The sequence below is a fragment of the Culicoides brevitarsis genome, chromosome 1, assembly GCF_036172545.1.
Source record: "Culicoides brevitarsis isolate CSIRO-B50_1 chromosome 1, AGI_CSIRO_Cbre_v1, whole genome shotgun sequence".
In the NCBI taxonomy this organism is placed as follows: Eukaryota; Metazoa; Arthropoda; class Insecta; order Diptera; family Ceratopogonidae; genus Culicoides; species Culicoides brevitarsis.
The window spans coordinates 22,532,411-22,558,977 of record NC_087085.1 but is presented as its reverse complement, the minus strand read 5'-3'; the positions used below and the strand labels follow the sequence as shown (position 1 = coordinate 22,558,977).

The 26,567-nt window shown below is 27.1% G+C and overlaps 2 protein-coding genes across 11 annotated transcripts; both read right to left on the bottom strand.

Annotated features, from left to right (window-relative positions):
• Positions 1-23: 23 nt before the first annotated feature.
• LOC134826907 (leucine-rich repeat-containing protein 20) lies at positions 24-1,973 on the bottom strand. 2 transcript variants are annotated; one of them, XM_063839412.1, is made up of 5 exons: positions 1,741-1,973; positions 1,630-1,683; positions 523-666; positions 298-465; positions 24-237 (listed from the first exon to the last, which is right to left on the bottom strand). In XM_063839412.1, exons 1-5 carry the CDS (start codon positions 1,883-1,885, stop codon positions 65-67), a joined length of 684 nt encoding a protein of 227 aa, XP_063695482.1. In that variant the 5' UTR covers positions 1,886-1,973; the 3' UTR covers positions 24-64. The 2 variants fall into 2 exon arrangements, with proteins under 2 accessions (XP_063695482.1, XP_063695483.1); XM_063839413.1 differs by lacking the exons at positions 1,630-1,683; positions 1,741-1,973 and adding an exon at positions 782-942.
• A 2,459-nt stretch (positions 1,974-4,432) lies between these two features.
• On the bottom strand, positions 4,433-26,329 carry LOC134827154 (voltage-dependent calcium channel type A subunit alpha-1). 9 transcript variants are annotated; one of them, XM_063839711.1, is made up of 37 exons: positions 26,148-26,329; positions 24,068-24,244; positions 23,874-24,006; positions 23,674-23,813; positions 22,900-23,003; positions 22,242-22,397; positions 21,958-22,178; positions 21,783-21,886; positions 20,714-20,829; positions 20,512-20,571; positions 20,347-20,451; positions 19,273-19,470; positions 18,978-19,192; positions 18,287-18,918; positions 17,919-18,221; positions 17,599-17,859; positions 17,393-17,536; positions 16,724-16,925; positions 16,496-16,660; positions 15,229-15,339; positions 14,576-14,686; positions 13,333-13,416; positions 13,095-13,277; positions 11,615-11,706; positions 10,565-10,715; positions 10,375-10,502; positions 10,101-10,303; positions 9,830-10,038; positions 8,982-9,023; positions 7,656-7,864; positions 7,463-7,487; positions 6,816-6,922; positions 6,592-6,746; positions 5,736-5,942; positions 5,364-5,500; positions 5,085-5,299; positions 4,433-5,003 (listed from the first exon to the last, which is right to left on the bottom strand). In XM_063839711.1, the coding sequence occupies exons 1-37, from the start codon at positions 26,327-26,329 to the stop codon at positions 4,853-4,855; spliced, it is 6,138 nt and encodes a 2,045-aa protein (XP_063695781.1). In that variant the 3' UTR covers positions 4,433-4,852. The 9 variants fall into 9 exon arrangements, with proteins under 9 accessions (XP_063695781.1, XP_063695785.1, XP_063695784.1 ...); XM_063839715.1 differs by lacking the exons at positions 14,576-14,686; positions 22,900-23,003 and adding an exon at positions 23,441-23,541; XM_063839714.1 differs by lacking the exons at positions 11,615-11,706; positions 14,576-14,686 and adding an exon at positions 12,493-12,584.
• Positions 26,330-26,567: the final 238 nt, after the last annotated feature.

The following is a 26,567-nucleotide window of genomic DNA, read 5'->3' as shown; positions in this document are numbered from 1 at the left end:
CATAATAAAATACATTTCGTGTTAAAAACACACAAACACAAAACCAAACAATGTTTATTTATCGCTAGATTTTCAAGTCTTCCCAATCCTCTAGCTCCCTTTCAGAAAGCAGAACGTTGTATGATAATTGCGGCTTTAGATTTTTAATCCATGTATGAAACGATGGTGTCAATGGATTATTACGGAGGTCCACTACTTCAAGAGAGTCCGAAACAATCATCTCATCAGAGTCAACTTCTACAAGAGACGATATATCAAAAAATAATTCATATTTAACATTCAGTTATAAATACTGACCTATTATTTGGTTGTCGCTAGCCTTCAATTCTCTTAACCTCTTCATCTTGAAGACACAAGGAGGTAGAGTGATAAAAGAGTTGAAACTAATGTCTAAAGTTTGAAGTAAATTTAGGTCACAAAGTTCATCAGGCAGTTTAGACATGTGGTTATGCGATAGATTTAAATCTAATAAGACAAAAATTGAGCAAAAAATTGGTAAAAGTAAGGGAAGAAGTAAGGTACCTGTGAGTAAACTGAACTTTATAACGAATTTAGGTGGGATCTTGGAAATAACATTAGAGCTTAAGTCGCACGTTGTTAATTCTGTATTCCTCATGAGATGATAAACAGCATCAGGAACTTGAATGAGTTGACATTCTGAAAGATCTGTAAGAGAAAAGAGAATTTTTGTTTACTTTGTTTTGGTTTAAGAAATTAAAAATTTTAATTTTTTTTTTTAAATACTAAGCTCAAATATTCTCAAAGTATGTTATCTTCATACCCAAATGTAGTGTTTCAACAGCCTCTTCGCACTTTTGAACAATGTGAACGACTTGTCGTGCCATAATTTTTATTTATTTATATATTTTTTTGTTCATGGAATAAGACTACCAAAAGCGTAAGATATTAGTAGTGAGAGTATCTACTGTTTATATGACTGAGAGAAAAAAGAAATTCCCTCAATATGTTCAACTCAGACATTGAACCTCATGCGTATAGTATTATTATTTACGTATGTCGGAGTAGATATATTTTGAATAAATATATGTCAGTTGGCCTATATTTTATTTGTTTGACCTGATGTCCTTTCTGGACATTCTGAATACATACATTTACAACTTTTATTTTATTTGTAAGGTAAACAATATTTAGATTTTTTGACCTTTTATTAAAAGATGTCAAACATTTTGATTTTGATTTTTTTTAAATAATTTTTACTGATACTACATAGTTATACAAATTAGAAAAATATTAAAAACCTTTAACCCGAGTATTGAAAGAAAAAAAATATTAAAATTAACTCTATATAAGTATTCTAGATAATCGGAAATTGCGTGTCTTTTTTGGATATAAGATTTTGATTTTTTGCCAAAAACAAAGGAAAACTGATTTCGTAGACATGTGTATAAAATTTACTCATGGGAAAATTCAAATAATATTACGCAGTAATATTCTGCATATAGACATAAATACCAATCGTTCTTTATTTTAAATAAAGGAAACATTTGTTTGTTTGCTTACTATGTTACTGACCCGAAGGTAAATGTCTACGTCTGACTTTTGTAGGTCTTTGTTCTGATATTTTCTTTTTTGCATGATTTATCTTAATTCAAAATCAATATAACTTACCCAAATTACTGTTTTCACCTGCATCTTCACATCTACTTACAACACGTACAATATCTGGATATAATGAATAAAAGAAAATATTAATTGCACTTTATTTTACACTTGACTCACCTTTTCCAATTTTTATTGGGAAAGCTAACTTTGCACCATTTTCTGTAAGTCTTTGAGTTATTCGATCACGATTTTCTCTATCACTATTTTGATTATTCGTTGAGTTTTCCTCATTTGAATTTGAAAATTTTGATGGAGGCCTCATTTTAATATCCTTTTATTTCGCTTGTTTTGTTTTTTTTTTGTTTAATTTCAAATATTGAATATAAGATTTTGAACAAAATAATTATATTTTGAATTTTTAACGGATTTAAGAGTGATATCAAATGAGATGCTCTTCAGTATTTCAGCTCATTTTATACGATTATCATTAAGAGAGATAAATTTTATGAGAAACGCTCTTCCAAAAATAAATACCCAGATTCTCATTTCCTCGTTTCTCACAAATTTTAATTTTTTTTTTTTGAACGCATCGTACTAAGGCAGTAAACAAAGGTTGTAGGTTTAAAATACGTGTATTTATTAAATGAAAAGAAATAAAACTTGGCTCCGAGAAAATGTATTGTTGGACTCAAAACAAAGGATCTCTTCAAACAAAGATTTTCCTGATTAGACACAAAGGGACCAAACATAAAATAAAGACGTTTGAATATTTAAATCGTTTATTAAATTTAATTTATTTAGAAAAACGAGCTTCGAAAGCTTTAAGATAATAATTTAATATGTATTATTAAGCTTATATCATATATAAATTTTTGTTTTACGTTTTAATCATTTGTTTATTTTCTAGCTAGAAATTTAAATAACAAAAAAAAATAAATTATATAGAAGTATATGTGTATAACTTATTTATGTTTTTCTTTTAAAAATTATTGAAAAAAAATATTTTAGAGAAATATTTTCAAAAATTTACATATTTTTTTTTAATTGTCTAAGGTTCTAAATAAATTTTTTTTACCGAATCTAACCGAGAATTTCAAGCAAGAAGTAAAATATTCTTTATAATAAATACGATAGATACAAATATAGAATAAGTTATTCTTAAATTCAGTATAACAAAATATCAACTAAATCGTAAACATGTAGAGATTTAAGAACTCATATTTATATATGCTCTTTTCTCATTGCGCATTGAATAGTGGCAGTTTTATTATAACCGATTTTAAATTAACCCCGTAAAAATTCAAAAATTTAAATTTTTGATTGAATTTATTATAGGTGCATTGAAAATTAATGATAATTATAAATGAAACTTTAGTTTATTCAAGTTTTTATTCGTATTTCTATTTTTTTTCATATTATTATTTTGCTTTCTTACAGAAATTTTTGTACTTTTGAAATTTTGAATTTCTATCTTTTAAATTGCAAAATCCCAATAGTAGTTGAATTGAGTTAATGTTAAGTAATTTTCCAGTTTTATTAACAATGTAGCCCCTGATCAACTTTATTTTTTTTTTTATTTTTGTTTGACTTTTTATTCTACCGATGGATAACATGAACTACTTTTTCTTCCTTAATGAATATTTGGAAATAAGATATTTACAAGATATTATTAATAGTAAAGTTAATTTTTACACATTTTTTAATATTACCTTTAACTTCAAAAAGTTATAAGCGGTTTTTGCGCAGTTTAAAAAATGTTTAACCAACATTGTTTCAATATTTGATAATATATTAATTACTCTATTATATTAACGATCATGTTCTATAATTTACACTTTGGCGGAAATTTTAAGTTAAATCGGACTGAATTGTAATTATTCTTAATGAATCTTGCTACGTGCCTCGATGATGAGCTCCTAGTTAAGTTACGCAGTTATTATTAAGTACTTTACTTCATTATTTTTGTTCTTTTATTTTATAGTATCACAGGAAAAATATATATGTATATATTTACTTTACTTATTTATACATATGTGATTCTCTTTATTTATTTAGGATGTATGTTTATTATAATATTCGGCATATTTATTGTACAAATCTTAAAAATTCCGAATGATAAAGAACAAAAATTAAACTAAACGTGCCATTCACATTTTATTTTAAAGGCTTCTTCAATTATTAAAACTCGAAACAACCAAAAACAATATTTCGTCAATGATGAAATTAATAAAACTATATTAAGAATTTTAGTTTTATTGGAAGTCCTGTATCTATTTTTAGAAGCCATTTATAATATATGTATGTACAACCAAATATAATCATGAAAAATAAAAACCATACTGTTTTATGTTATTTTATGAATGATCCTTATGGCAACCATCTTCCAATAAATATATTTTTTTAACTGGCTTACTTGATTTAATTATCTTACTTTTGAACCTAATAACAAAATTGATGTATACATCATTTTATAAGTTTATATTTATGTGCAAGCGTTTACAAATTGAAATATTACAAAGATTATTTTATATTATCTGTATATTTGATTGGTTATGGCAGTTTCTTAATACGAAATAGATGTTTTTATTTAAATATATAAAACTCACTGTAAATTTTAGCAAACGTTATTTTGGAAAAAAGTAATATTAATTTGGTTCATTTAGTTAAAGAAGTTGTTTAGAGACAAAATATTCTTTATGGTCTTAGTGTGCTGCGAAATTTAATATACTTTTTCAAGTTCTCAATACTTTTCGAAATAAAAATTTTTAATGATATTACAAGTATTCATTACAAAAATGACAACATATATTTTTAAATTTAAAAATCAATTTGATTTCCGAAAAGGTCCAAAATATTACATAATGTCACAGTGAGCAGATATAAAACTTATATTAAATTTTGTCGTGTGTCTGATAATTTAATCATTTTTTTTATTTATCAAATGAAAAGTTTAAGAACTCATTTCAAGGGTGTCTGCCTCTTGTGAAAATGAAAGTTTCCACTAATTTTATTATCAATCCTTACGGTAAATTAAATTTTAAAATTAAACTTAACTAGCTCATATTTTGTATACATTAATAGAAAATATAGCAATAAAAAGTGAAAAATATGGACATTGTTTTAATTGTTATCTACGATAAATACTTTTTTTACTATTACTCATTCATCTATCTTTTCTTTCTAAGATATGTTTAACAATCGAACTTACTCTACTTCACAAATGTATTTCAATATATGCGTTTTAAACCCAAAATTGGTTTTTGTATGAATTGTATGGCATCAATGTGTGTTAGCACCAATCTTCTTCATCAGAATCCGAATGTCTTTGATGTATAGTGGATTTCGGTTTATAACCATTCAAAATTGGAGAAGTTAAAAGACGACCGCTTCTACCCATTGCTAGTGCTTGCTCGTATGAAAGTGGTAATTGGTTCTCCATTCTACAAATTGTATTATTTTTTTATAATAATATTATTATAGTAAAGAATTTATATATGGTTAAAACAAACTAATTCTCCTACCTTTCGTATTCCCTTTCATAATCTCTTTCGTATTCACGATGTCTAGCTCTTTCCCGCTCAAAAAGCTCACGTTCTCTGTCTCTATACTCGTACCTCATCAATTGATCTCTATCCCAATCCCTGGTACGATACAAAAAGTCTCTATCTCTATGATCACGATAAGAATCACGATAATGTGGCAATGAATGCACACTGTGTGGTGTGGTATGAACAGCCTAAATACAATAATTTTCAAATAATTTATTTTACACAATATAATTGATAATATCAGGTACTTACGTGTGTAGGACTTGCAGCTAACTTAGGGAAATTTATATTTGTTGGTTTTATTTGTAAAGATGATGGTTTTGAGGGAGTAGGTGGCAGTCGTCGGCCTCTTCTTCCAACTAAAACTGGGTAGCTAGATCCACCTCCACCTGAAATTAAATGTATGGGAAAAATAATGAACCAGAGAAAAACATTGAAATAGTTATATGTATTAAAATGACATGCAGTGCAAAACTTTAAAAAGAGAATTAGAACAAACATTTGTCAAATCTTTTGAAAATTATACAAATTTTAAATTTCTGTTTCAAAATATATAAATTAAAACAGTATAAAATAAAGCAGCTCAAATAACACAAATCATATAAATTTTACAAAATATTGTACCCATTTCATTTCTGTACATATCTCTGTCATGCATCTCCTGTAATCTAGCTGGGCTGGGCGATCGTGATCTCTGTTCTAAACTGGTTGTTCCAAACGATGGATGTTGCAGTTGATATTTTCGACTAGGTCTACCGTGTTGCCCTCCATGAATGCGATAATGAGCAGGTGAAGGAGACCGTGCTGGACTTGTTGATGCGGACCACGAACCTATTGAGAAATTTAGTATCAAGACCCGCTCATATGATTTTGAGTAGAATAGTCTACATGTATAACTTTGAACGTACTACGAACTAATCGAGATCAATGTATGCGCACATTGCGCCTTGAAAATTCTTTGAATGCATGCAATTCTGGCATATTTTCTTTTTTTAGATCATCATTTTTCCTAATCTAATTTAGTTTTAACGCTAATTGAAGGATCTGATAATGAAATGGGCACGGGCAATTTAGTTAATCAACTGAAAACATTCTTATCCTTTCAACTGTATAAAGCAAAAACTTTTAAGTGCAAAAACTTTAAATGTGCACTGATAGTACATTAATTAACATTTTATACTAGAAATTTCTACATGTTTGTTAGTATATACAATTTAACTATATAATACATATTTAGTGATAGACAAAAAATAATTTATAACACTTGTTATTTTTTTTACGAAAATAATCGGCTGTCTTTGGTTTGTGCCAAAAACTGTAGAAGTCCAAAATTAAATAATCCTCCCAAAACTATTTTGATTGAACAGTAACATTTAAAGTAAATTAATATACGGATAGATCGTAAGTGTTTAGCTTTTTTACATTAAATCGTTAAATCACAACACAATACACATTGAGCATAAAATCGAATCTAAAGTACCTCTAGAAAAGCGAGCGTTTGGCAGTCCAAAGTATCTACCTCTTCTGTGTTCCCCTTTCACAATCTCTACAACATTTGAAACAGTATCCGAGAATCCTATATCGTGATGCATATGTCTTCTCCGTGGACTAGGTGTTCTTACTAATGGAGATCTTCTAGAGCAATTAAACATAATTAAATAAATATTGCTATCAACACACTGACACCGAAATGTATTTTGTTACCTAAGGCTTGGCGAACGTCGATGACCATTCAGTGCATGACCAGGATGTAAATGGCCATCATCGGGAATTGATTCCATTGATGGATGCCTTGATGAATCTCGAATATCCTAAATTTATATTACACAATAAAGTATAAATCAAACATTCCAGAATATCATATAAATAAAAATATTAGGTACAACTTTTATAGATGCATCGTTTAACTTTTAAGTTATTGCATGTGAGAAATGGTATCGCACATTGTAGTTTTCCGTTATAACATATTATTTTATTGTCCTATATTCAATTTCATATTTGTGTTGTTATTTTGTGCTTTTTCATAAATTTTTAATGATAAAAAGTTAAAATAAAGTAACTTAGTAGACATTCAAACGTGCTTTCAAAGCAATCATGCATGTTGCATTTGTGTAAAAGTGTCTATAATGCAGAATACTTACTTTATACATTTTTAATAATTGAAGATACTTAAATAAAATTTCACGAGGAAATTCTCAATTTAAATAAATTCAATTATAAACTTATCCCTTAAAACAAAACATCAAAGTGAAAATGTAAAGCTTCATTGTTAAAATCAATGTTATATTACATTTTAAGGAAATAGATTGTTTTGTTGTAAGGAACAATACAAAAATTACACCTATAATTACCAAGCGATTTTTCACCTTTTTGTTCCTGGAAATAAAAAAACAATAGACTTTCAAGAGCAGTAAAATATAAATACTAATGAAAATTAATAAAAAAATCATAAAAATGTTTGTATGAATATTTAATGAAATTTGATTTATTTGTTGAATATATGAACTAAAAAAAAAAAATACTGAAAAAAACTTTGATTCTTACCTGAGTGACCTTTTCCTTAGAGTGGTGCGACGCGCCAAATCCGCAATCATTGGTGCATGTTCAGCCTCTCCATTGTGATGACCGTGTAATAAGTGCATTTGCGAATTAAGTATGTCATTTGACGTGTCCAAACTAAGTGATCCGGTGCGAGATCCAGTGTTTTTTTCTAACACTGCTATATCTAGTATGGTGTTAAAAATTGACGGCTTCTGTGATAGAGTGATGAAGAATTTTACACACGTGTTTTGAATCCACAAATAAGTTTTCGTGTTTTGTGTTAGAAGTATAGCAGGAAGTATAAAAAATTAATTGAAGCCAAATATTCAGAAATTTTATATAATAGATAATTTGATTATAATAGTAACGATTCTAAAACTAAGAACATTGTTATTAGAAAGATAAAACTAGTTTAAAGGTTACATTGAAAGCAAAAACAAAATCAAGAAGTTTCAGGATTGTATAATCTAGACTGGCTAGTTCAAAATCAATAAAATAAAATTGTTTTTTTTAACGTTGATCTAGATTATACAACATTGATATAAGATAAGAAATTATTTGATTTCATTCTAGTTATCTTCATGCAATTCTTGTCGAATAAACAAAATCTCTGACCTAAAAAATTATTTGTTGATTTAAAACAGTAAAGTATACCCCTAGCTCATGCAAACATAGTTTTCAATACAGGAATTTTATATTAGGAGTATAAAAAGAGAAAAAACTGTAAAATGCTATTCTGAAATATATTACTAATCTATATCGCCTACAGTAAAAAGAGTAGTAAAAATTTATGGAAATAGAAAAATAACTATGACTAAATCGTGTATATGTATAAATAATGATAATTGACATGTGACGATTTTAAATCTACAAGAAATATTATTTTCTAATATTATATATGAAGTAAATGAAAGTTAAATATAGGACAATACTAACTTTAATGTTTATACCTATTTCTCCAAAACTACTTTGTACTTGTACGAAATTTTAATAAAAATTTTCTACGATAAAATTATATTAATTATATTATTAAACTGAAACACCTATGTGTTTATATATTTTTTAAAAACATTTTTAGAAAATTTCATTGAATTTGCGTTCAATATAAGCCATTTTTACAGAACTGACTTCTTTGCATTGTTGTTGTTTTTTTCAGCTAATTTTTTTTTATTTTTTATTTAGCTATTCTATATTAATATGCTATTCTATATGAAACTTGAAAAGAGTGCACAGGTAACAAATCTAGATTCAAATTTTTATCGAACCAATATAAACAAAGAACGGTATAATTCCAAAAACATTAGCAAAGAAAATGAAATTGAATAATACCGGCTGTCTGGCCGTTGAACTATTTTTGATTGCATCTTTTGCCTGAAAAACAACGGCCAATTCTTAAAAAGTATTTTAAGGAAGTTATATAAATCGTTAGTTTTTTTATTTGTCTAAACATTTGATAACATAATTTTGCAATTACTCTCGGAAAGTTTCGTATATAAATAAAATAATCATCTTATAATTTAAAAATAACTAAAAATGTCATTTTTTATCTGAAATTTAAATCATGAAGTAATATATATAAATGTATTTATTAGTTAGTTATCACAAAAAGTACTACATGAAACAGTAAAAATTATTCTACAAATAATATAACAACAAAACTTTACAATTTATAAAATAATATCGTTTTTTAAACATATATAGCTATGAGATAACTTATATAAGGATTAAAAAAATAATATGTTCTAAAGAGCTAAATACTCTTGATTGAAGAAAAAATTGGGTCAGATTAACACAAATTTATTGTGAAGTTATACGCTTTTCTATATTCTTAATGGTCTCTTATTAATATACATTAAGTGTAAAATTATATTACAAATATTGCAGGTACAAATATCAATATCAAATAAAAGTCTTTTGATTTTCAATAACCAATCATGATAATCATACATATGACTCAGTAGCTTTTTATTAACTCAAATATAAAAATAAATAAAAACAAAAATAAACATAATATAAAAATAAAAATCATAAAAAGGTACATATGTATTTTTAATAATAACATGTTTTTTTACATTTGATTCATTTTGTTTTTGAATTTGTGGTTCTGAATATCAAAAGACAATCTTCGATTTATTTTTAGTACAATAAAAATCACTGGATATGAAAATTAATCTTACCGGCATTTCAGATTCTAGCTGACCAAATCTTGTATTTTTCCATGATTCCAGTATAAGTAACCCCCCGTATATTTTGCCGACTGTTAGTTTTCCCGCATTCAACTCATCATTTCTTGGGACCAGTAAGTCTATCATTTTCTTTGCTTGCAGAGGCCAAATGTGTTTTATTGTTTCTCTAAGCTCCGAATCAGCTTGATCCATTTCCTCCGCTAATAAAATTTAATTGCAAAATTATTTTTCAAATATTAAACTAAGTTTTTGCATTTTGTACCTGATCTCATTTTGATATTTAAATTTTCTCTAATTAGCGCAAATAATGTTGTAGTAAAGTTCACTTTCCCATCTACATCCAAAGGCATATTCATCCGAATCAGTTTTTTATATGCTAACCGATTAGGGCATTTTTGACCGAAACCCAATGGAGGATCCATATTTTTCAACATGTCATACATTTCTGTGTAATGAATTTTTCCTCTAAAAAAATGCATTTTTATTAAATATATAAAAAATTGTGAATGCATAAAATTCGATGTGAGATAACTAACGTTGCATTAGGATCATATTCTGCCCAAATTCGCACGAATTCGTCCAAATGATGCGCTCCTAAAATACTAGAGTCTCTCGTTAAATAATCGAAATTGTCCATAATAACAGCAACGAACAAGTTAAGCATCTATAAAAAATAAAAACAAATTATCAAATACTCGATGCAAATCTTCTTATCATAAATCTTACCAAGAATGAACAAAAAAATATAAATGAAACAAAATATCCATACGCTAACGTGGATCCACATAATTCGTTTGGTTTATTTGCTTTAGGGTCACATGGTCTGGTTTTTAAGCAATCAAGCATAATACTTGGCCACGATTCACCTGTTGCACACCTGTTAATTAGAGAGTGTTAATAGTTGAAAAACAAAAATATTTTTTTCTAGTATAATACATTTACACTAACTTAACTATAAAGTGCTGGGCTTTCGACTTGACTATTCTTTAAATATAGTGAACTACATTGAATTTCAATGATAATACATTCATCTATTGAGTCTTTATCATGTTTAAAACATTCAAACATTAATAAACTTTATACAATTTAAAAAATGTTTGACTTTTTTTTATGTTTTTAAATATGTGTAAATAAAATGACAACAAACAAGTTATATAAAAATTATTAATTTCCTTTACTCTAACCGAAAGATATTTATTTAATGCTATGTAAACCTAGAATTGATGAAAATTAACTGTAAAATCAACGAACTTAATCAAAATAAAGAAAGATGACTAATTTGAAATTTTTGAACTAACGGAACTAAAATATCTATTTTGGGTACTACATTAAATATATCTTATTATTTCTTAAATCCATATGTGAATATAAAAAAAATAATTTCTATTGTTTAACTATTTTAAAAACTATTAATAATAATGTGTAACTTTTCATCAGTTTCCAAACTGAAAGGCTTTGTCTACAATAAATTATGAGTTTTTAAATCATTTTTTCACAAAAAGACCTGAACGAATTTATATCCATTCGTCACCAAATAAACAAGAATTTATATTTAAAAAAAATCTCTGTGATATAACCGAGATAAACCTAATAATAATAATAATAAAAATAAAATAATAACTCTATGAAAAATAACTCCTCCTATACATTTTTCTAAAATCAAAAATAATATTTGATACCTATTTGCTTAAAATACTTTATTTTTTAATATTTAATTTATCAGTATACTAAAGCAAATTATGATTCATTCTATAATTACATAATATTTAAACTTACCTGAATAGTAGCATAAGTCCATCAACAAACGAACGAAAGTTGTTATGCCTTGTAATTGAAGAGGAAGGGTCTAACGAAATATTTCCAAACACCTATCATATTTCATACAAAGAATTATAATGCAAGCATTAAATACCAAGCATGGAATGGGTTTAATATGATACTTTTCGCACTTTTTTACATAATCAATATTATTATTATTGTTGTTTACATACGTTTTAGTACTCAAACTCATTATTCACTATACATTCAACCGTCATATGTACTTGAGATTTTTTTATATTTCTTATTTATTAAAATTTTGTGTAGTGCTAAACTAAAAAAAATACTAGGGAATTTGAATAAGTAATCTATAATGTGAAGGATGTGATTATAGAAACTAATTATCTATTGATATGATTCTTTTAATAAAGTTTTTAACTTATTACAAATTATCAGATACTATTGTTCATTTTTATACAAAATATACATTTGAATTATTTCTTTGGTGTGTTTATATCTTATTATATTATATATAACTGGCCTAAACCTATAACACCGATGATGTTTTCAAATATTAAACCTTATTTACGGTTCTTTAACTCTACATAACTAATCTATACTGCTATTAATACATGCATCCGTATTCAAAAGTTATCAATATAAAACAATAAGTTATGTAACTAAACATGAATATACCAAACAAACCCTTTAAAAAATTTTGTCATTTCTTCTTATTGTATATTCATCCTTTTGGAGTTTTCTTTTTGATTACGTTTATATACAAATATTTTATCTAATTTTAATAACAAACAAACAGCTGGTTTATATAATTATAATATGTATATCTAAATGTAAAGATTAAACAAACAACTTAGATAGTAAAAACAATAGATTACCGAAAGAGTAGCAGAAGGCCTCCAAAAAACGTTTGAAAATTATTATGCCGATTTAAAGATGAATCAGGATCGAGTTTCATATTTCCAAACACCTTAACAGTTAAAATATACTATACTATATAAAAATATTCAGCCACAAGACAGGAAAGTTTTAACTCATTTTACCAAATTCGTCAATTTAATCATTTTGAACTTAATTTGTTTTTATTCGCGAATATGAAGTGTAATTAGTATTTAAGATATCAAGTAATAAATTTATGTGCAAACCTTTATATTAGTATAAAGTGTTAAATACAAGAATGCAACCACTATTTTCTATTACTATATTGCGGAATACTCAATGAGCACTATCCTAATAATAATTGAATGTGATTTTCATAAATAAAGAATAAAATATGTGAATTGCACTATATCTTTCTATCTATTTAAAAGTGATTAATTTTTTCTCGTCAACTTTTCATTTATCAATTGTTCTTCAATAATTTCTCAAGCAACATTTCAAATCTGCTTTTGTATATATAACTTTAAAACTTTGTTTTATTTTCACACTCCTCACAAAGATCATATATAATTTATTGATTTAAAAACATTAAGTAATTTACCTGCATTCCAATAATGGCATATATGAAAAACAACATAGCAATTAATAAACAAACATATGGAAGAGCTTTAAATGACTGCACAAAGGTCCATAAGAGAATTCGAATGGTGTAGCCTTGACGGAGCAATTTTATTAAACGAGCTGCGCGAAAGAGTCTTAGAAATCCAACATTAAATGAGTTTTCCTGAAGAATAAAAAATCAAATTAATAAAAAAAGATATTTAAAAAAAAATACTTACTCCCAGTTCCAAAACAAGTGCATCTATAATACTTCCAATGACGGTAATAAAATCAAAGACATTCCACGCATCTTTGAAAAAATTCTGAAAATGTATATACTTTAGTTATTGTAGTCATATACATACAAAGAAACTGATTTGATACAATTAATGGAAGAACCAATTTTTCTTCGAATTTACACTAAACGTCAAATAAATTAATTTCACAGATTTATTAAATTTATTTTTCTATTTTTTATTTATCTTGTATTTTTTTTTTACTTTTTTTGTATTTCATTAGGTATTATTCTTTTTTTTTTATTATTAATACTTTTCCTAAAAAAAAAAGAAATGCTTCTAAAGAACAACATTTTAAACTAAATAACGTATCAAAAATGAAGTTAGGCTGTTTTTATTTGATTTGTGTAGTAGCAAAAACACTCGTCTCATATTTTCTAAATAAAATGTTATTTTGAAAAATTCAAAAACAAATTTCGGAATAACGCAATTCAATGGAAGTAATATGTAGAACTGTGTTTTTGCAAAAATAAAGCAATGGACTTTAAATTTTATCTAATCTACAATACACAATTAAGTTAACTAGAAAGCTAGAAATGAAATTTTAAAATAAAAGTATAGTTTCTCTGTTGAAGAGAATTACCTATAAATGAAAATAAAAAATACACTAGTACAACTACAGAGACACGTACTTACTCATATTAAATATTTGCAACTTTGATCGTTAGAAATTTTCTATAGTTAAATCTTATCTTAAATATTTATCGTAGATTTTCGATCAAATTGTGAAAAAAATTACTAACGATCTATTCAATTTAAAATCTAACTTTCTGTATTAATATGATAAAATTTGTTGGACAAACTTATACTTTCACTACTTGATGATTCAAGCTTAATTGCGTTTGCAACATATACCTAATTATATGTTAGAATTAAATGAAAAATCAAGAGTTTCTTACTGCCTTTCAAATTATTTATACAAATAATAATGACGATTGGTATGTATGTGAATTGTGATTTTATGACTGATGAGTATAAATCAACTTAATAAAAGATAACTTACTACAAAGGCTCTGGAATATTCTACTATTAAAAATTTATATTAGGTAATGAAAGTGTTAATAAATATAAATGTACGGAATGTTGGAAATGCTTGTATGTTCTACCTAATCTTTTTAGTTGGTTCAATATTCACCCTGATTAACTTATTTTAATTTCTTTATGGTTATTATTATAAATTACCAACCTTACATCCAAATGCGATCAACTTCAGTGTTGTTTCCAATAAAAAGAATAAGGTAAATACCAAATTCATGAAGCTGAGAATATCAATCAATAATGGCGGTGCATCATGAAACTAAAATCCCCCGAAAATGAATATTGATTATGTTTAAATTTAAGTAATATAGAAAGAGAATCAGCGTAATGATGAGATTCGCGTGTCCGCTCGCAAAAATATTCAAGTATCACTATTTTCATCGTTATTTGACAATATTAAGAATCTTTTATATTTACAATTATGTTATATGTGTTATGCATATTCCAACAAAGCACATGCCATATATCAAATCAACGATACTATGCTCAAATAATATATCTAACAAATAATATAATAAAATATTAGACGTGCAAGCATGCTAATTAAATGTACAAACAAAACTACAAACAACATAAAGGACCTTAAGTTAGAAAAAAACTATACATTTGATATTGTTTCAATTATGAAATACAAGAACACGTACATGTATGACAGTATCTTGTGTTAGAACAAGGTTTCTCTTAAATCAGTTATTTTTGATGTGTTCCCTTTCTTTTTTTGTTTTAAATATATATTGAAACCGTTAAAACGACATTTTTGACTATTTTCTATTGGTAAAAAGTTAAAAATCTATTACCCACCTTGACACCAAATCCAATTATCTTTAGCACTGTTTCAACGCTAAACATTCCCGTAAACACCATGTTGAGGTTTTTTAGATACTTTTCATAAGTTTTACTTTGATTATGATACTGAATTAATATAATCAACCAAAGTGTAAATTTTTAATGTAAATGTAGTCCAGTTTCATCCAACAGGAGTAAAAGAAAGATTGCAGCATATCCACATAGAGAAAAATGGTTTGTTACTATCTCTATATATGTAAATAATTATAAAGGTTTATTCTTGCACTGTAGAGTGTACTTGATTCAACAGTTATAAGTACATGATAAGATAAGAAAATAAAAAGCATTTGGTTTTTTAAAAGAGAATATAGCACTTTAGAGGCAATAATACATATTTTTCTCTTTTAGTACCCAGCTGAAACAACCTGACAAACACACAAATCAAAGATGCGTACAACAGTCAATAAATTCTAAATCAAATAACTCAACTGTGCTCTTTGAATTAATGAAATATCATATACTGTGCAACAACAAATATGTGCAAAAATTCATATTGACCATCACAAAATTTATGTCGAAAAGATAATAAAAATGTTACAGTATATGTTTTGCACAATATATGTTTTCATTGAATTTAATAATTTTGCGTACATGACACATAGTTATGAGAATAAAATACTGTTTGTAAAAGTTACTCATAGCTATATGAATGTACATTTATAATACTTTCAAATCCAAATAAGCCATCATGATCAACTATATTTACAAAAACAAAACATTTTTTTTTTCTTATTTTTCAACTAACCTAATCACCGTGAATTTATTATTGTTGAAATTAAAAAATATACATTTTAATGCATTAAACTTCCTGTTATTCATATAACACTAATTTAGCAAAGTTGGATTTGGAAGTCTTAATTTAATCATTTTCAAAATTGTTCCTTTTTATTATTATTTTTTAATTTTTTTTGAAAAAAAAACATATAATAAATTATGTGAAAACAAAAGTAAAATAATATTCATTCATCCCATGTTTGCATATCTCGCTTATTATGATACACATAAAATAAAATAGAAATAAAAAATAAACTTGGGTACAACACACACCATGCTCAGTCTGTATAAATATTCTAAATATTGTCTTGAATTTATTTTGAATTGAATCCGTTTTTTTAAACCTTGTAGTATCAGTAGTAACTTTTAAACTTTTAAAAAACGCGAGAAAATGGGATACAGTAGTATTTTAAAATAATATTTTTGAAAAAAATCTACAGAAACATACCTTCATCATCAATAAAAGAGTATTAAATACAATAAGCATCATAATAAAGTATTCAAAGGGAGTGGAAACCACTATTCTCCATACTTTATATTTGAAACTGTTTCGATCTTTTGGCATATATCGCTCCAGGGGTCGAGCTCCAATAGTGAAGTCAATACAAGATTTCTGTAAATTTGGAAGAATTATACAAAAACAACTCTTTTAATTTTAATTAAATTTGAACTATACCTGGTTTTTGTCGATTTCTCCATCTTGCAATTCTGCTTCACCTTGTTCTTGAAAAGTTATAATAATCAAGGCCACGAATATGTTTACAAAGAAGAACGGAAACACCACAAAATATACTATGTAAAATATGGACATTTCTATTCGAAAATTTTGAATTGGACCCTTATCTTCGTAGGTAGCCGCCATTGAGTTTTGTAACACTCTAAAAAATAAAACAATATACTATTTTTTTCATACTAAGGCCGCTCCAAATGAAACTTAATAGTTTTGTCCAAAGTTTTTTCCTTTTTTTTACATAAAATGCCAAATTTCAAACAATTTTTAACCGTTAATTAATATTTTTGTTATTTCAAGGTTTTTTGCATTGATATTTGTTATTTAATTTGAAATTAATTTACAGTTGAATTGAAAAAAAAAATAATATCAAAAAATAGCTGTAAATATTTTTTTAAAAACTCCAGATAAAATACAATTCGAAATACCTAAAAATTGAAAAAAAATTTAAAAATCTTATAAAATTATATGAAATTAGACTAAAAAAGGGTCTATTTTGATGAAATTTTTAACTTTTTTATTTTTTTTTTGTGCCCCACTTACTTTTTGGATTTTAGAATGGGGCAGCGGACAAAACTATTTAGTTTTATTTGTTAATTAAGCTAAATGTCTTACTGAGGCCATCCTTCGCCTGTTTGAACGGCAAATAATGTTAACATTGCAGTGGCAACATTATCGTAATGGAATGTTTGAGTCTTCCACTCTCTAGGTTCTTGTCTAGGAAGAATGCTTTCACTATCAAAGGCAAAATATGAACCCCTAAAAAACAATATTGGATATGAGTTGTAATAATTGGAATACATATTCTTAGTAAATCTTACTGGCAGTCTTCTTTTGTATGTTTACTATCGTCAGTACAGTAAAAAAATTTTCCGTTAAATAACTGGACACCGATTACAGCAAATATAAATTGAAATAGTATATATACTATTAAAATGTTGATCACATTCTTCAATGAATTGACAACACAATCAAATACTGCTTTTAGTTTAGGTACCCGTTTAATTGTTTTTAACGGTCGAAGTACCCGAAGTACTCGTAATGATTTGATGGTTGACAAATTTTGTCCAGCTGAGCTTCCACTGTAATAAAATTGATATGTTAACACAGAAAATAAAAAAGAAAATCAAAAGAGTAATACCTCATATCGAAACCAAAACTCACGGCTGCACATATTACAACGACTGCGTCCATTATATTCCAAAATTCTCTTAAGTAACTACCAGGATGCAGTATTATACCCAAATCTACAATTTTCAATAACATTTCTATGGTAAATACTCCTGTAAAGGCATAATCGAAGTAATTTAATATTTCATTTCGAGTAGACTCTTCTTCAACTGGATCTTCTGCTGCTAAGGCAATTGATGATAACGATATAACAACCATGATGAAAAAATCAAAGTAACGTAAGTTGACAACCCAATGAGCGCCTCGTCGTATTCTAAAAATAAAAACAAAAATTTTATCAGACAATAAAATTAAATAAATACGGTAAATTATACTTACGGGTTCGTTGGTGACAACACAAACATTGATGAATATGGCAACATTGGTTTTGGGCCTTCCGGTACATCATCTTCATCGTCATCTTTCTTTGTCTCTTTTTTCTTCCCTTTTGCCTTTCCATCGTTACTTTGCTCCATATCGCCTCCATCTGCCTGACATTGAAGAGCTTCCATTTCTTTGTCTAACTCCATTTGTTGTTTTTCTTTATTTTCTTCTGCTTGTTCCTCTTCAGCTGCAGTAAGTTCCTGAGCATTCGCCAAGTTATCGACAGCGATAGCCAAGAACACATTCAGCAACGTGTAATTACCAAACAGGGTCAATATAATGAAATACAAAGAATAAATCATTCCTTTTTTGTGTCCACCTTGCGACACTATTCCCTGATACATCACTTCATTCCAATCTTCGCCAGTGAGAATTTGAAATACGGTCAAAAGTGCAATCGGGAAAGTATTAAAATTAGTTGGAGGTGTTCCCTCGGGAAAGTTGAACTGTCCACCGAACAATTGCATTCCAAGGAGAGCAAATATTAGAATGAACAAGAAGAGCAAGAAGAGAAGAGATATGATGGATCTCATTGAATTCAACAATGAGATAACTAGATTTCTCAATGATGACCAATATTTTGTTACCTATGAATTAAACATTTCAGTAAAATAATTGTCAAATATATTAATTTAAGCGGCCTTACTTTAAATATTCTTAAAAGTCTAAGTGCACGTAAAACTGACAAACCAAAAGAACCACCTTTCACTTCCGACCATATTACTTCGAATATAGATCCGCTAATAACCACACAGTCAAACCGATTGAATGAAGATTCAAAGTAAATTCTAGGTCCTAACGCGTACATTTTTATCCACATTTCCATCATGAATAATCCAAGAAATGCGTATTCAGCAATATCTTTGAAAGAGATTAGGTTAGAGTAGAAGTACCTATATTACCAAGTACCTAGTACCAATTAAATTGCTAGAACTACTTACATAAAAAGTCTGAGAGCCAACTTGGTTGTCCATAATGCTCTACAGCAACACAAACGGTATTAAAGAAAACCAAAACGATAACAAACCAGTAAAACCACTGTTGTTTTACAGTATGTCGAATCCAAAATCGCAGTCGCTTTTCTGCTCTCCAAAATCCCTTACATTTTCCTTGATTTTTTACTTTTGATTTAAGATATCCTAGAAAAGTATTTAACAGAATTAAAATAATCTGGATTATCATGAAGGAGCTAGTTATTTCAATGAGTATTCAATAAAAAAAAAAGAGAAGCAATCTACTCAAAAGATGCGTAAACTAATTAATGAAAAAATTACATGAGCAGCTACATCGTTAAGTCTTAGAAAAATAAATGTGTAAGTATACTTGTGATCCGAACTCTTCGTGATCCTCTTAAAACCAACTTATAACTCAATATTTTATTTTATGATAAATTTAAAATCTACGAAAATGTTTTTGAAAGCGACATTCCTTTAGTATTTTTTTTTAAGTTTCGTTCTCTAATGTTAAAAATATTGAGAACATATCATTTTATTCAAAAGTTTTTCTTTCATCAACCGTGTTTATTTTTGTTTTAATGTTATTTCAAATGTGTTTAAATATTCAATCAACAAGAATCGACATTACGTTGATTTTACAGGGATTTTATTTTACACTATTGTAAGTTAATTCTTTTTCTAATATAATCGCAATAGTCTACGAATAATATTTAAAGAAACTGCTATTTAAATTTTCACCTGACATAGTGTCGTTTACCTTTTTTTCGTTTAATGACTGGAAAAACATGTTAACCCAAAAAAAGAAACAAAAACATTTAATTTAATCAAAAAACAAACAATTTTTCATAAAAAGATAAAAAAAAAACAAATATTTGGAAAATATTTTCCTAATATAAATCCTATATTTCTAATTTTCTTATTTTGAAAATATTATAATGTTCTATTGGAATTGGTCATTTATTAACTTTGTTAAATGTAATCCAAATTTATAAAAAGATTTTGATTCATTATAAACTGAGAAAAAAAATGATAAATGAAATTTCAATATTTTTTACATACCATCGTCTCCTATATCATCGTCGCCTTCATCTTCCTCTGTATCAGTTGACTTGGACTTTCCCAGGTTTTTTAATTTCTTTTTCTTTGCTGCTGCTCGTCTTCTCGCTAAAATTAGATAAAAAAAATGATTGTACTCTAATATTTTACCTCATTTTCGAAAATTACCCTCCATTATATGTAATCGTTCTTCTTCAGTAGTACGCTCTTCAGCCAATATAACTTCCTCTGCATTTTTGCAAAAAAAAAAAAAAACAAATGAATTAACATTGTGCAATGATTTAAAAAAAAAATAATAAAACAAATATTTACAAAAAAAAAAATAATAAAAATAGTTTTATCATATATTTATAATGGAGTAATACGCTACCAGCTTTACATATCCATTCAACATAGCCATTTAACTCTTTCTCTAATTGTTGCTGTCTTCTAAGTTTAAGAAACTCTTGTCTATTTTCTACTTTTTCTCTTTCTTTAGCAAACTCACTAAAAGCGCATAAATAGAGGGTCTCAGGTTAGAATGGGATTATCTATAACTTTGAATGCTAGTATTTATTTATGTAAATGAAGTGTGTGTTAAGAATATGAAAAAAAAAATAGGAAACAGTTTTCTGTATACAAAAATATAAACAGAAAATTAACCTTTTCTAATTAATGTAAAATAATGATGTTCAATGCCCAATGTATGTGCCTTTATTTTTATGACAATTAAGTAATTCATTATAAAATAACTACTTTGGATAAAGGTAGTCTAATAAAATATATTATCTCGCTATATGTGAATTTAAAATGGATTTATTTAACGAATCATCGAAACCGTTCACTGTCAAAAAGTGATTTATACTTATTTTCCTTGCTATAACTTGTAACAAGTTGGCTCGACACAATCTTTTTACATTGTTGTATGTTCGATTGCACATTAGGTTAGCATATCTAAGGATTTAATTTTGTATTTACATTACACTATATGTTTAAGGATTTTTACTTTAATTAGAATTAAATTCAGGATTCAACTGTATGTTTTTCTTTCATTTAAATTTACAGGATGTCAACTCATACTTCTCAATTCAAATTTACACTACTGAAATCAAGTTTGGACATAAATTTATATATATACTTTTAGCATCAATGCTTTATTGATTCGTTATAATTTTTGAATGTTAACCTGCTTGAGTTATCCAGTCCAAGTAAGAAGTCATTGCTTCAGTAAATAATTGTCTGGTTCTTAATTTTTGAAATTGGGTTCGTCTTTCAACACGATTTCTTTCATTAGAAAATTCACTTCAAAAAATAAATATTAGTTTTAAAAAAAATCAACTTCTAATAGAGAAGAGAAAGAAATTTGAGTAATTGTGTCGTATTAATGTGTGTTTAAAACGCATTTATAAAATGTGTGTGTGTATGTTTGTTTTGTAATAAAAAAGAGAGTAAAATCTTACCCGCTAAGAACACCAAGAACTAAGTTGAGCATGAAAAATGAACCCAATACGATTAAGGGTACAAAATATATCCAATTAAATTGAGATCCTAGTGCATCATTGGTCTATTAATAATATACAAAAAGAAAGTGGTTTTGAATGTTACACTCGATATAACATGTAGATGATGTTATACCCAGTATAATATTGCAGTCCACCCTTCCATTGTTATACACTGAAATACTGTTAACATTGCAAACCCTATATTATCGAAGCTTGTAATTCCCGCATTGGGGCCTTCCCATTCTTCCAAACAAACGCTTGTGTTTCGATCGCAATAATAAGCTCCGGAGGGCCCACTAGATCTATTCCCTTCATTACAAGGCGTAGGCCATTCACCTTCTTTCGCAATTTGTGCTGTAAGAAAATAACATTGAACATTCTTCTTTTGTATGCATTTGTAATTTGAGCTTTACTTACATATATCATCTAATAGGTAACACGTTTTGTGCAGTGCTCCAGAATAAAATTCCAATCCAATGATTGCAAATATAACAATGGCAAATAAGACCAACAGTCCAATTTGTAGTAATGGTGCCATGGCTTTTATGATTGATTTTAAAACTACTTGTAAACCTAAAAATTGATTAAATTTGTAAATAACAGTTCTTTATAAAACTTATTACGTGTTTTATCTAATAACTAAACAACTCGGCATAACTAATCAATAAAAAAACGCCTGATATTATGTACCACTAAATTTCACCAAAATATAATTATATTCTCATAGTTAAGAAACTATAAATATTTAAGATATAATTTCGAACGATTTTTCATTGAAATACTGGATGTTACTAATTTTATCTTTTTTTAAAATTATAAATTAAAATTTATATTGTATACCTAATTATTATTTTGAACATTTTTCGTGGATTTATTTATTAATTTATATATGTACCTAATTATACTTTATGCTATAGGTACTAAATATTTTATTTATAAAAAGAAATCTACTAAACTTTTGAATAAAATAATAATTTAATCTAAGAGAAACCAAAGAAAAATATTTTCTACAAACTAATATGTACATCATAATATGATGATCTAAAGATTCTAAACATGTCTATAAACTACTCACTAGGAATTCCGGAGACTAATTTTAAGGGCCTTAAAACACGTATGGCCCTTAAAGTTCTGAGATCTACACCTTGACCTGCTTCAATGGGGGCTAGAGTGATGAACCTGTTAGAGAATTTTTAGTACATGGAGAAATAGCGATAATTGTAATTTTAATTATTCTTGTATTTTTTTAATACTACATCTAATAAACATAATAATATTATTAGTAGAAATAATGACAACTAAATAATATTAAAAAAATAAACGAAATTTAGATTCAATCTACAATCTAAGATGATTTATGACATATAATGGTGAATAATGAGTATACAGCAAAACACTATCTTTCTTTGCCTTGTTGTCCACGACTAAGAACATTTTTATTTTAATTATTATTGTTGAACTTTGTATAAGACTATATTTTTTTCTAGCCAAACTATTATGATATTTGTTTTTTGAAAAATAGCACTCTGAAACGAAAGTTTCTATTCTAGTTTTTTGTCAACTGGTAAAAGTAGCTAGCAAACGCTTTTGAAAATTCACACGGTCATATATCTTACTTGGAATCCTAGAAACTAATTTTAAAGGCCTCAAAACCCTAAATGACCTCAGCATACGTAAATCGACATCGACATTTGCTTCAGCGAATATTGTCATTGATCTGAATTGTTATAAAATAAATTTGATTCACGAGCGACAAATATTTGAATAAGGCAAGAGGTGAAAGGCAAGTGAAAGAAATATGAAACATGAATGGAAATTAAGCAGTGTATGTTAAACTATTGTCACAAACCCAGTAACTACGACGAAAAAGTCCATCATATTCCAAATGTTCCTGAGGTAGGAGTGTTTGTGAAGTACAAATCCTAACGCAAGGATTTTTAATGACGCCTCTACACAGAATATACCTAAAAAGTAAGCTTCCGTCTTTTCCTGCAATCCAAAAAGAAAAGTTTGTAAAGTACTAGGCGGATGCACATAAAGCTAACGTACAAGTTTTAAGGCTAATACTGTCTTATCCCCCTCAGGTAAATGTTCTTCTAAAGCCAATACTACACAATTTGCGATGATTGTCAATAATACGGCATACTCGAAAGGTGGCCATTCTATTATAAATTTTGTGTATCTAAAACAAATAGTTTGTTATTTTTTTTTTAAATATTTTATAATTAAGACGGTTAAACAACCTCCTAATAATATTATCATCGGAAAGAATAAACAATGAAGAGGGCCCACTCCCAGGGGGTGCGCCCACTTGACTACTTGGGCCACCCATTTTATCAGCTGTTAGATATGGAACTTTGCGATCCAAATACCCTCGGGAAGTTTGACCCGAAAGCGCTGCCTCTTGCGCCGCTGCTAGCCTGTTGAGAAAATTGTATTAGTCATATAACAAATATTTTATAATTGTATGCATTTGCATTATTATTTTAAATATATTTTCTCAAAATCCACATTGAATGATCTTAATTTGACCCATTAATGTGTATATTTCTTTTATATACATTTTTAGTATACGTTTTCTTTCAGAATGACCCAAATATTCTTGGATACAATAATGTTCCCTTTTTTGAATTCACTAAAAATATTTTACATATAAAATTGATAAATTTGTGTTTTTTTTTTTTTTTTTTTTTGAATAAAACAAACATTGAGTTACTTCATTTAGAATATTAGTACCAAAATTACTCTAATTCATTCATTAATTATAAAAACATATTTGTTCACTGATTTTTTTTTTGTTTTTTTTTTATCACAATACACAAAAGTTGCAATAATGCAAGCTAATCAAGTGTTTTAATTTGTTTTTAGACAAAGAATATGCCTCTTATGACTTATTATTGGTACCTAGTTATTCTGCACTTATAACAAATAAATAGGTTGCACAATTTATAACACAACACTATGAAGCATATATTGAATATCATTCATTGATTTTATTTCATTGACTTAATATTTTTAATCAATCAGATCTGTTAATTATTTATCGAAGAAGAAGACGAGCTCGTAACTGCACGTTTATAAAAAAGTATTAGTTGTTTGAAAATGTGAACCCACCGATAGTAATTGATAATTTATTCTGTATGAAGACCACTCGGCCATATTGGTTACTCCAAGGAATCCGTTTTCATTTGTCCAAATTAAACTTTTCTTTGCAGGTAACTCAACAAATTTATAGCATAAAGTGAATAACGGGACTTATCGTTCAATTTTGTTATACTTTTGAATATTCTTTTTATATGGTTTTTGAATATTTTAATTTATTAAACTAATAAGAATTTTACTCAAGTAAAAGATTTTCACGCGAGCTTCAACTGTTTTCCACTACAAGCGCTACTTGCTATTTATCCTGCAAAATAAAGTACCTAGAAAAGCTTAGACACGACAAACAGCCAACTGTGATAAATATCGTGAAGTTCTGTTACTGATTTTTTTAAACAAAGTTCTGTTATAAGGATTCTTAATGATTATATTCAAAACTCGCTATCCGTACAAATTACAAAAAATATTAAGTTATATATGTATCTGTTTATCGTAGAAGAAAAATCAATATATATATATACATTGTAAGAAGCTTAACAATGGTCTATATTTAATAACATAATTTATCTATTTTTACACTTGATTAGCAATACTTAGAATGCGTTCATTTATTACTTAAATTTAACAATTTTTTATTAGAAAAATTACCAAAATATTCTTAACAAAACATTATAAACTTAATTATTTTGACTGTGTTTGATACATTCCAACAACTCACTGTTATGAAAACATTTAAGAAATTTTAAAAAGCTTCTTAAATAATAAAGATGGCATGATTTTATTAGAGGACTGCAAGTGCGCAGGATCGAAAAGAAGGATAAGAAAATTTCTCCCAACACCATTTATTCTAATATATGCCATAACATTTATTATGTTTATACTAAATGTAACTATACACATATTTGATATATGTATATAAATGAAGACTAAATTTTGAATTTCTGCTGAATGTGAAACAGTTTAAAAGACACAAAAATGTAAAACATTTGTGCAAAAGCAAAGAGGTTTTTTTTAATTTGTTCCTTCCGGTGAATTTCGCGATGTTGTGGATGTAAAATGTAAGTTTTTTTTAATTTGAATGTAAGTATGCAAACCCATAAAAACTACTGATGGAATAAAAATAATTATCAAAAAAAAACTTGATTTAGTTTGAGAAAAAATGTCCACTCAACCTGTATTTGTACCTATAAATTAAAAAAAAATAGATTAATTTAATTAACTCACATGATATCACCTATTTTTAATCTAGTTTGTATTAAAGCACAGCTTTTATGGTCACTTGTTGTTACTGCTTTGCGTCGTGTAGTAGATCTACGAGAATTTATGCCATCCAAAGCTTCAACAGACAAAATAACACTACCCCGTCTACGGGTTGAAACATGTCGTCCAGCAACACTTCCAATCATGTTTCTTGATATGCTTTTATTACTTTTTCTCTTTTAAATTACATGTATTGATATTTTCCCGCTTCATTTGATCGTAATATTTTGTTTTGCAATTGAAAATAATAGTTCGGTTTATATTGTTAATTTTATCATTTTCGGTTATTCTAAGTGTTCTATTCTATTTTCTAATAGTATATAGATTCAAAAACATAAGGTTGAGTAAAATAGTTTGTTATATTTTATCATTATATCTTATCAT